At 45.6% G+C, this 11,863-nt stretch overlaps 1 protein-coding gene across 3 annotated transcripts in view; it reads right to left on the reverse strand.

Annotated features, from left to right (window-relative positions):
* Positions 1–273: 273 nt before the first annotated feature.
* The window catches only part of Btnl9 (butyrophilin like 9), a 24,355-nt gene continuing 12,765 nt past the window's right edge, over positions 274–11,863 (reverse strand). For all 3 annotated transcript variants that reach the window (XM_040748506.1, XM_040748507.1, XM_040748505.1), the window contains 8 exons: positions 11,238–11,519; positions 8,434–8,562; positions 8,096–8,128; positions 7,793–7,813; positions 6,516–6,536; positions 6,277–6,303; positions 3,134–3,160; positions 274–2,113 (listed from right to left, as the gene is read on the reverse strand). In XM_040748506.1, the coding sequence (XP_040604440.1) occupies positions 1,476–2,113; positions 3,134–3,160; positions 6,277–6,303; positions 6,516–6,536; positions 7,793–7,813; positions 8,096–8,128; positions 8,434–8,562; positions 11,238–11,519 (1,178 nt within the window). In that variant the 3' untranslated portion in view covers positions 274–1,475. The remainder of the gene's footprint in view (positions 2,114–3,133; positions 3,161–6,276; positions 6,304–6,515; positions 6,537–7,792; positions 7,814–8,095; positions 8,129–8,433; positions 8,563–11,237; positions 11,520–11,863) is intronic.

Consider the following 11,863-nt stretch of genomic DNA (forward strand, 5'->3'; position numbering starts at 1 on the left):
GAGTCCCGAAGCCCTTCCCCTCATTTTTAAGAAGTATGTAAGATTGCTGCTGGAGGCTGTGCAAACATCTTGTTTTCCAATAGACTTTGCCCAGTGAGTTTAGCACCTATTACTCCTTTTTGTCTATGCCAATTATTCCCATGCTGTAAAGCTAATAGCTTTTTCATTTCACCCTCCCATTGTCTTTTAGATAGGTTTCATTTGATTATTTTTTAAAGGTTCCCCTTTCTAAAAAAAACAGAAAAAGAAAACAAATAAAGTGCTGGCACGGACTTACACATTTGGATTTTAATTAGTATCTAATGTTACATTATTTTATTTTTTTAAATTTTGATATTATAATGAAATTACATCATTTCTCCCTTCCTCTGCCCCTCCCAAGTCCTCTCACATATCACAACTCCTTACTCTCTTTCAAATTCATGGCCTTTTAAAATTAATTGTTATTACATAGTATGTGTATGTGTGTATACATATATATTCCTAAATACAGCTCATTCACCCTGTGTATTGTTTCTAGTATGTATGTATGTAATACTGCATTCTTGCCATCCTAATCCTTCCCCTGCTGTGCTTGGGAACTGATGCACTGCCCCAGAGACACTGTCAGTGCACTTGAAGATGTATGATATCCCTTAAGCTAGGCAGGTACTCTACCCCGACCTCTACCCCAGCCCCATCACTGCTGTTATGGATTTCCATATTGTCGCACAAGTGGCCAGGGAAGTCACCCCAAACTGTACCTATGTGTCTTTGCTTAAAAAAAAAGATGTTTATTTACTTATTTTAATTGACAAGCAAAAATTGTATATTTTTGTGGTGGACAGTATGTTTTGATAAATGTGTGCATTCTGGAATGGCTAAACCAAACCAATTGACACATAAATTACCTGACTCACTTTTTTTTTAATAGTTAGAAGTCTTAACATCTACTCTGGTTTCAAAATAAGCACTCCGCAGTTACTAACCACAATCCCCATTTTGCACAGCAGATCTGAACTACCCCACTCCCTATCAGTTTCTGAAGACTGACTTTTATTTTAAAGCACAAAATGGTCAAACTTGGGGCGTTCTCTATCTCAACCCTGGAACCAGACATTTCTCCCATTTCGTTTTAGCAGGAAATGTTTAAAACTCAGATTTGAGCCACAGGTGAACTCGTTGCTTATGAAATGTCATTATTCTGGACTTTACAGAATATACAAAATTATGTATAACATACGGAACTATACACAAATTAACTGATAATTCTGACTTCTCTCCTGTTCACACAGTGCACACCCTAGAATCCTGCTATATAAACAAACGATCTCTCATTTGCCCGCTTATCCTTAACGATAATCATATATACAAAACTGCATGTGCCCAAAGTCCTTTTGTCCTTCTTCTGCTGTGTGAGCCTCTGCGTGCTTTGGCAGCAGGGGAGCAAAGAGCTGTTCAGAAGTTCAGAACGCTCCTTGGACCTGCCCTTGAGGTCACCACAGCGCCTCATCACTAGCCCAGTCGGGGTCTAAGGGCTCATAGGGCTGTAGCCAGTTGTCACTGTCGTTCTTTTCCAGGGCATATGGCCCTCGAACCGGCAAAGAGCAGATGGTTAGGGGATCTGGGTGTTCGCTGCCATCGTGGGCTCGGGGCCTGAAGTAGGCGCAGAGCGCCCCCGAGAAAGTGTCGGTGAAGGTGAAGATGTGAGAGCCATCAGACGCGTTGAAGAAGGACAGCTTTCCTGCCTCATAGTCCAGCAGGACGCCCACCCTCCGGGGAGGCACGCGTAGCGCCAGCGCCACGCGCTGCGGGTCCAGCACGAAGTACTCGCAACTGTTCCACAGCCCCATCACCCAGTAGCCGGCCGCGGGGCTCAGGCGCGCCGGTCCCAAGCGCTCCACCGACTCCAGACAGGCGCCCAGGAACCAGCGGCTGCGCCGGCCCACGTGCACCTCCCAATAGTGGCGGCCACTGCAGAAGCGCTCCTGGCTCAGCACGCACGTCTGCTCCAAGAACCGCTGTGGGCCGTGGGCCATGATACTGGACGCCCCGGGTCGGGAGGACACGCTCTTGAGGTCGTCTGAGACCTCCAAGCTAGGGTGCGCTGTGGTGGGATCCAAGGTCACGACCACTGAGCGGAAGCACAAGGTTAGTACCTGCTGGGGAAGGTTCAGACAACTACCCTTCTCTCCCCTCCATTCCTCTCCCTTCTGCTCCCTGTTTCTCCTCCTGCCCTCCCCTCCCCCTACATTCCCTTCCCCTCCTGTCCTCTCCCCTCCCCTCTTTTCAGAAATCTTCTAGTTTCTCCAGTTGGAATTGGTGGAATTGTGTGCAGGAGGATACACACACACACTGTATCAACTACCCCTCTTCCCAGAGTGGCACACTCCTGAAGCCTATTCCTTTCCTAACGGAAAAGCCCCCAAATCCCATTCTTAGGTTGGAAATGAGATTGGTTAACTAGGATGGAGTCAAGCCTTTTGCGGCCTCTGCTTCCTCTGGTTCTACCGCCCGGTCTGAACAGCAGCACTGTATCTGCCTCCACTTTACAGCAATTGTAGGACTTTTAAAACTACAGGGAACCTCTGAGGTCATCTAATCCAGTGACTTACACTCCAACACTCATGCTCCAAACGTATCCATCCATTCGATGGTTGAGAAATTGGAGGGTAGCCTCCCCACCCCCTGCAGCCGCAAATATCCACCCACCGGTTTCTTGAGACAAGGTCTCCCTGATTAGCCCAGGTTGACCTTGACTCATGGTCCTCCTGCCTCAGCCTCCCAATGCCCCATTTCAGTTGTGTGTCATCCATCATGCCTGCCTAAGGGGCCCTTCTGAGGAATGATCTGAGAGGTTCCTTTCAGACTCTGCCCTTTCTTCTGCAAACAGATTCCAGGAACAGCCTTCCTGCCTTTAGGAAACCAACCCAGTAAAGCCCCAAAAGCTGTGCCTTTGTGTGAGGAGCTTGTGTGAAACACATGTGCATATGAAAGTGTGCGGCATGCTCTAGGTATACTATGTTCATTTCCAGGTATCAGACTTGACTCCTGGAAAAACCCCTCCTCTAAAGTCAAACCCCACCCTGTCCCTTCTATGCAAGACCCAACTCAACCCTGCCACCAATCACACTTGGCAGCTTCAGTTACTTACCTGCGTATTGCTGGGCTGCTCTCCACTCTGAAACCAAACAGAGGGAAGGGACTCAGAGAGCTCAGCCAGCAACTCTGGGACCTTGAAGGTGGTTTCCCTTGCTCAAGAGCTGCCCACTAATTAACTATCCTCACCCCCACCTCTGGATTGGATTGGGCAGGGGTCTGATGGTTATGCTGGGCTCTACCAAAGCGCTGTGCAGCCTCAAGTTACATTGGGAAGATGGAACACAGAGGCAAGAAACAAGCAGCCTTGGTACCCTAAAGGATGGAAATGAGACCTATCTCTGCCTGGCCAGGCTCGGTCCTGGAGGCCCTGCTGAGCTGGGCTCTGTCCTAAGATGCCTTCTAGATACCCAGTCTTCTCTTCACAGCCCTCCCCCTTTTTATTTGTACCATTCTGAGTAGATTTTTCTTTAGTTTTTCTTTTGTTCTGGAACAGAGAGTTGATCCAAAACAATAGAAGGCTTTTTTCAGGGTGCTGGGAGATTAACCCTGGACTTGAATTAGAACAGTCCACGGAAATTTAAAGATACACATTTCATATATGATATAGCTTAGTTCTAGCAAAATGTTACACCAATTTTCCCAAATTAACTTGAGAATATTTAAAGGAATTGTGTAATTCATTAACTTTAAAAGGGAAGTTGATGTAGTGAAGAAATCTTGAACTTCCAGATACTATAAAATCCATAATGGTGCAAACAAGGAGTGGGAAAATGAGCCCATGGACGAGCGCATCTTCACTGAACATACACTCACATTGAAGCCTGGCCTCAATGGAAGAATTATAGCTGGTGTACTAAATGGCACTGAGAAGACCCATTCAGTGCACAGAGACAAATCAGTGGATTGTCACCTCACACCAGGTGTGAGGAAATCTGTAGGAGTGATTAATGACCTGTGCATAATACATTATTGCAGTTTGAATCTGAAACCTTCTCCACTGGCCCTGAGTTAGAGGCTTAGTCCTCAGCTCTAACTCAGGAACCTTAGTCTCTGGCCTTTTCTGGTTCTTTTTGCTTCCTGCCTACAAGGCAAGCAGCTTTCTCTACTTTTCCTACTCCCTGCTGCCTTGCCACTGGCCCAAGTGACCATGGATAACCTCTGAAACTGTGACCTCAAGAAAACCTTTGCTCACTGGAAGTTTACTATTTTCAGGTGACACAGAAGTCTGAGAAAAACAGTATAAATTAATAAATTATGAGACAATATCATTGTGGTATCCTTAGTAAAGATTTTCAATAAACTTCAGAAGCATAAGCCATAGGTGAATGTTTAATTAATTAAACTTTATCAAAAATAATGATCTCTCTTCACTAAGGAGACATGGACAAGACTAACAGCAAATGATACAATAGCAAAAAGAATCGTTATTGTTTAATGTCGATAATAATATATGTATATATTAATAAGAATATATATCTATTATATATCAATAAGAATACACACACACATGCACACATACACACACACACACACACATGCATGCATGAATGTTCAAAGTCTTAGCATCCAGAGAGGAGCCATTAATAAAAGTACGAGAAAGCATTTATCCCTGTGGGTCAGCAAACTTAGAGAGTTAGCTCATACAGGATGCAGGTGTACAGAGCCTCATCATGGCTGACAGCAGGATGATGGCTTTTCTGGAAACTTTAGTCTGACAGCCTAATCTCCCTTCTTGGTTGTACCTCCTAGAGACAAAGGGTGATTGGACAATACTCTTAAGGCTTGTTCAATGTGGTTTGCAGTGGTGTGCAGTGAGAACCAGCAAGAAGAAATGGATCCAACACACATATTAGGTGGATATTTAAGCAGTGATGCATATATAAAGCAAGGGACAGGCAGCATGAGACTATGAATGATGCCTACTCAACCCCAAAATGCATGTGACAAAGTGGAAGTTCAGACTTACAAGAATATATACAAAATAAAATATACATTAGACTGTTGGTCTTATGGAGGGAAGATAGGCCCTCATGGTATTGCTAGGTCCCAATAATCCCTTTCCCCCAAACCTGGCATTTAGGCGAAAGCCAGCATTCCCTTAGGGACTTAAGAGTGTAGTTCTACACACTAAAAGGAGTCATGTCCTTAGCCTTGGCCAAAGTGACATATGGCTCTTCCCTTAACCCATGCCTGTGGTGCCGATTACCGCATCAAGGTCTGTGCTAGCTTCTAGGCTCCCTCGGTCCCGGCTGGTATACTCTGCCCCCTACCCTAGACCTCTCCAGCTCCTGAGCTTCTCTTCCCCTATAGTCCAGTCATTTTGTCTACACGTTCTCTTGGTTCCCTTCTTGGTTCTGCTCTTGACTCCTGCCTGGACCTCTCTTGTTCTGTTTGTCCTCTCTCTTCTCTTCCTCTCTCCCTCTGGCCCCCCATGGGCCAGGCTCTTCCAGATGCCTTCGGCTGTGCTCTGCCTCCTATCTGCAATAAAAACTTTCTCCTCAACCACACCTAGGAATGGCCATGTCCTTATATTCATTCAGGTGTGAAGAGAAGTATTTACATATATAGTAACATGTATACTCTAGACACACAGGCAGTTTGAGGGTGAACATCAGGAATTCAGGTGATTGTGATGTGTAACCAGGATTGGAAACAATGTTTTGCCACATGTAGTCTCCGGACAACAAATATAAATATAAAGGTGAAACATACAACATATGGAGCTTATGAGAGAAGGCGGAAGCACCAGCGAGACTGTGACGCTGCCACATACAGAGAAGACCTGGCTAATGATAACTTGACTTATGTTTCTTTTGTTTTATTGTTTGTTCATTTGTTTGCTGTTTGTTTGTCTGTTTTTGTTTTATAGTGGTGTGGAAGCTGTATGTATCCATTAGGAACCACACTTGGAATTTTGATCATTTCTCAGGCTGGTGATAGGTGGAGATACAGAGAAGCCACAGTGGGTCTTAGCCTCAGACAGTTACCCCAGTACTGTGCTGCTCAGCAATGGTACTTGGTAGATGTGTCAACACATTTCCAACTGAGAACATTTTCAATGTACAAATGGACAACTCATAGTATGTTTTCAATTTACTTGTAAATGGAAAATGTCCTAAATAGGACATGTATTTAGATCATGGTAAGTTAGGGAGCCCAGTGAGAAGCGATGGGAGAGAAATGGGATTTACTTACCAGCCTGGCCTTCGGACCTTCTCCAGTCTGAAGCAGCAAAGGAAAAGGGGAATTAGAAAGTCAGGACACCACATCACAATTGCATCACAGTTATCTGATTCTCCCTTCCCTCATCACCCACACAGTCAGCACATTTCCAGTCTGGGTGCCATACTTTGTTGGGAGAGGAGAGGATGTGTGGACAGCCGAGTGCAAAGATGGGACAGGAAGGAATAGTTCTGGGGATGGAGGGCACTTACCAAGCTCTGTCTGAAGTCTCTCTGCAAGCAAAACAGAGAAACATCAACCCTCTGATGCAAAGATAGTCCTTAATCTCAAACCCCTTCTGGCTGCAACTCTATCCTTAATGTTACATTGCCATGTAGAAGGAGGCTTATCCCCAGCATTCCAGGGCCTTTATCCTACTTTCAATTCAGAGGAAAAAAATCAACAGGCACTGGGCCAGGGAGGGAAAACAGGCTTGGTTCTAACAGGTTTCTTCCCAAGGCTCTGATCTGGTTGGAGAGTGGGTTCATTCTTCCTAAAACTACAAGACACTCCTGGTGTGTGCAGGGAGAGGTGGAGGCGGGGAGGCAGACGTGCCTGAATAAACCCAGATACCGAGCACAGCCTATGTGATTTGGGGGTCATTTGCTGAATCCTTTGTTTAAAGACAGGAAGGAAATGACAATTTTTCTCCTGGCTAGATGGAAAGGCTCTGACTCTGCCACTAGAACAACGTCCTCCGGTCTCTCCATCTTTTGCACTCTTTTAAAAGCAATCAATATACTAATCCAGAATGTGATGGTGACTCAAAATGGTTTTGCTTGGTAGGATTGAGCAGGCAGCAAGACAGGGCTCTCTACTTTTTCTGTTTTGTCTAGAGTTTTGGCAGGGCAGTAAAATTTTGGTTCTCTGGATCTTCATTCTACTATGAGGCCTTCTCCATTTCCCCATTTTGTTGGGGATCTCTCAATGTCCTTTGGTCTTTTGAGACAGGGCCACTCCATGTTGCATGGCCTGAAAGTTACCAACACTCTTGGGTCTGTCTCACTAGTGGAATGCTGTAATCGCCAGCCTTTACCAAGGAGCTCAGGTTCCTCACCTTCCTTTGCATGGCCCTCCCCTATACCGCACTCCTCCATGGTTTTTAATTGGTGTGTTCTAATGGAAGGAAAAGTAATTTACCAGAGTATTCCCATTTTAGTGCAAGTTCAAGGGACATTCCTCAAGGTGGCATTTGAGCTAAAAAGAAAATGATAGATTCCAGGAACATGAACTGGAGGGAGACTCCAGCAGGGTCTGTTCTGAGGTTCTTCTGTTGAATGAACGCTGAAGTCTGGGCACCCACTGGCAACCCATCTCAGTCTGGTTGAGGAAGGAGAGGCACCCAAAGATGGATGGAGAACCAGATGAATGTCATCCTTCTCTTCCTCAAAGGAGCCCAATCGCTTGGATGCCCTTTTCTGCTCCAAAGGTATCCAGCTAAACACACTTGTCCCGCACCCTGCCCTGTGGTGAGGAACCCAGAACTTACCCAACCGTGCAGTCAGTCTTTCTGGAGACAAAAGGAAAAAGGATGTTCTCAGAGTGGGGGACAACCAGACAGGGCAGGTTATGAACACTGGGACCTCGCTCCCCCAAGGTGTGCAGACTCAGCCCTGTGCATCTGGAAGCCAGCCTTGGTGCCTGGACAGAGTCAGTTCAAGCAAACCCTGTTCTTCCCTTCTCTGCCCTCCTCCTAGACACCCCCTCCAAGACTGAGGTCTTGTTTTGGAAACCCAGAGGGTTCTTGGGCCCTGCTCCAGAATGTGGGGAGAGGGCTCCTCTGCTGGCTTACCTCTGTCCTTCTCTCCCTGCTTCTTCAGCTTCTCTGAAAGGAAGAATGAATGGGGAAAGCTGAGTAGCGCCTGCCTGAATCTAGGTATCCTTCCAGTCTGGGTCTCCTCTGTGCCTCCCCACACCCAACCACTTTCCTACTAAGAGATTAGCAGCTAAGCTTCCGGGTAGGTAGACAGATAGGGAGAGGGATCATGGCTAGATTTCTCTGCAGCTATTCCTTGTGCTTCAGATTTTTCCTGCCTTTTAGTTTTTTAACTGGCAGAGAAAACAGAATCGGTCCAGACCCGTAGACTACGTGGCTACAGAGCAAAGCCAGTTGCAGGGCCTGACTCATACCTTGGGAGCATCTCTGCTTGTAAAAGTACTGCAGCGCCAGGATGGTGAGCACAGCCAGACTGAGTGGGAGGGTCACCAGGGTTCCCAGGAACGCTTTCTTCCAGGGGGACGTTCTGGGTAGAAATACGTCTGGAAGACATATCACATGGTGTTTGTTGCCTCTTCTTAGGCTCCACTAACCACTAAAACAAGGCTATCTTGGACCTCACATCCCAGAAGGTCTTGAGTGAACTTAGCATGGCCAGTTACATTTTAAGTGGGAGCCCCTGCAGTCAGGTATGAACTGGACATGAGGGCAGCTGCACAGCCTTCACTCCAGGTAGGGTCAGGTGCAATGGCTTGGATGGGGAAGCAGAAGGGAGGGCTGAGAACTGAAGCGATCCTGCTATGCCCTTCACCTCTTATAACCGGGTGTCCACTTCTTCTGGCTCTGATCCTGCACTTGAATGAATCCAGAATCCAAAGTTTTGTTTTTGAAAAACAGTGAGCTGTTCTACCTGGTTGGAGAATTCACGGGGGGAGAAGGTCCTGTTTCCCCGACACTTATCTCAGTTCTTACACCACTGGAAGAATTCCCAACAAAGCCAATAGTTGTTTAACCACAGCAGTTCCCCCAAACAATTCCTAAGGGTAGGATGCAGCTTGGTGCCATGTGTAGGCCAGGACAGCTCCAAGAGGGACCAGAAGATGAAGACGGGAGGGCAAAACTGGAGCTTAACCCTGCAGAAACTTCTGTGTCAGGTTAATAATTTTTGTGTCTGTGTAATCTAATTATTCAAAGGTAATGCTTTATCTCAGAAAGGTGTTTCTTTAAAAAAATATGTTTAACCTTCAAGTACAGTAAATTGAGGCTGAGTTCACAGTGGTTAAGAGCCCTCATTGCTCTTCTGGGGTCTCATGTGAGAGACAGGCTTTGTATCAAGGGGCTAAACCTCAGCCCTCATCTTAGCCATGCTTTACTGTACAGAAGAGTGACATTAAGTACACCCACATGTTGTGCACCTATCTCCAGCGTCCATTTCTAGAAAGTTTTTGTCATCCCATGCTGGCCACTGAAACTAACACCTCAGTCACTCTTGGCCTCTAGACTCTTCACAACCGCTGTTGCACTCTCTCTGTCTATATGAACTTGGCTGCTCTGGGTACATTTTGTAAGTAAAGCCACACAGTGTTTTTTTTTCCTTTTGAGTCTGGTTTATTTTGCTTAACATTTATAGTCTTTTTTGAAATGTTGCTGTTCTAGAACTCTGTTTCCAAGGTCTTGTACAAAGGGGTTGGCCACATTGGATTTATCCTTCACATACAACGTTCACTGCTGTCTCCCTGACTTGGTGGCTAGACCTTGTCCCTCTGTTCCAGCTCCTGTGGTCTCTCCACCTGATATCCATTACAATGGTGGATATGTGCAAGTGTGTATAGATCGAAAGGTAAGCTTAATAATAAACTACAAGTGCTATAGACTTAGATATATACATATCTAGAAAGAAAAAAGGAAAGAAGGAAGGAAGGAAACCCAAACTTTTCCTGTTACTAAAAGAAGTTAGTAGCACTAAGGTTCCCTTTAGGATTTTTTTTAAACTTTTATTCCTCTGAGACACATGGTAAGTGTACTTGAAAGCTAACCAACTTTGACAGCTTTATAAACCAGAACTGTTGCTCTTCAGGACCATCTTTTGTCATACAAACATCAAGGACAAGATACCTAAATCCCTTTGTGCTCTGGGAATTTAAATTTAGGGTTCAGCTCCAGGTTGTAACTTCATGCTTGCCTTAGAGATCTGTATACTTTACTTTCTCTTTGGATAAACACAGCTGGCACAGGTTTCCCCACCACCCAGTTATCAGGGAGATTCGGAATGAACTGTGCATGACACACGATGAGGTTAAGTCAGCCTACTTAAGGGCTTGTTACACTTGGTCTTAAGATGCACACAGTAGGTTGTAGCTACGTTATACAAAGGAAGATGGTATTTCCTAGCTATTGAATTAGATTTATAGGAAAAATAACCCACAGCTTAGATTTGTCTTCAAGGCTTAAAACAATAAAGACTTTGAGGGCTGGAGAGATGGTTCCGCAGTTAAGAGAACTTGCTGCTCTTCTACAAGACCTATATTTGATTCTCAGCACCCACATACAGGCGCACAACCAATTGTAACCTCAATTCCAGAGGATGTTGTGACCTTTTCTGGCATCTGAGGGTGCCAGGCATGCACTTGGTACATAGACATTAATGCAAGCAAAACATCCATACACAGAAAATAAAACAAAATGTAAAATAAACTGTGAAGCCAAGAAATGGCTGAAATTTCAACTCTGCCTGAACATCTGTTTAGCTGAGTCACCTTTTTTTGACCCAGAGCTACATGATGTTACTCCCAGGTGCCTATTTCTGCTTCTCAGTTCTCTCTAGTACTTCTAAGGCAGGCTACTACTATTTATTCATCTCATCATCTGAATCCCTCCCCAGGATGGGAGCCACAGGGTCGGGATTTGGAATTCCACCAACAGTGGCTTGAGGGATGATGCTAGGGACAGACGAGTTCCCATGATGATCTATAATGAGCGAGTTTGGTGCATGATCTTTGATATAGAAATGCTGCTGCCCTGGGCCTCCTCACTTACTACTTGGTTGTCAGCTGCACTCTCAGAGTTACTCTTAGCCAAGTAGATTCAGGTTTCAAAACCAACCCATCCCATACTCAGTCAAGTCTCAGGATCCTGTGTCCCTACAGACCACCTCTGGGCCAATCAACAAAGACCTTTTGATGATTAGAAAGTTACATGTGAGCCAGTGCCTACTGACCTGCAACCAGGAGCACAAACTCTTTCTTCTGGGCCAGCAAAGGGTTCTGGATTGAGCAAGACACATTACTATGAGCCCCTCCTCGGACAATCACAGATGTGTCCAGACTGAACAGGCCCTGGGCATTCTGGATGATGGCTTCAGACTCTGGAGGAAGGCACTGCCCCTGGTGGTCTCTCCACTGAACCTTCGGCTTGGGATACCAGCCACTGGAACTGCATCGCAACTGAATGCCTCCTTCGTTGAAGCCCTCAAGGGAGATGTGTGGATCTAAGCCCAGTCCTGGGAAAGCAGGAGTGTGAAAGATCAGGCTCACTTCTAGAAGCTATGCATAAAGTTCATGCCACTGTTCACCATCTGAGGTCATCATAAGATGCCAGGAACATGACTCTTATCATGTTTGTGAGCTCACAGTCCTCCAGCTATGAGCTGCCAAAGACTGTTTAGATTAGGCAGGGGCAGTAGGAACTATTCAGAGGAGTGCTATGTGCATTTAATTATATTGTGCAATAAATGATGCCACCACAAAGTCTCACCCAAAATTCCAAGACTGCCCTCTGTTAGTTCTCACTAGATCTCAAATGCCTATGGTACATTCAGTCCTTTCCCAGTCAAATAGAGCTGGC

Source organism: Mesocricetus auratus, unplaced genomic scaffold (genome assembly GCF_017639785.1).
Source record: "Mesocricetus auratus isolate SY011 unplaced genomic scaffold, BCM_Maur_2.0 Super-Scaffold_100007, whole genome shotgun sequence".
Classification (NCBI taxonomy): domain Eukaryota; kingdom Metazoa; phylum Chordata; class Mammalia; order Rodentia; family Cricetidae; genus Mesocricetus; species Mesocricetus auratus.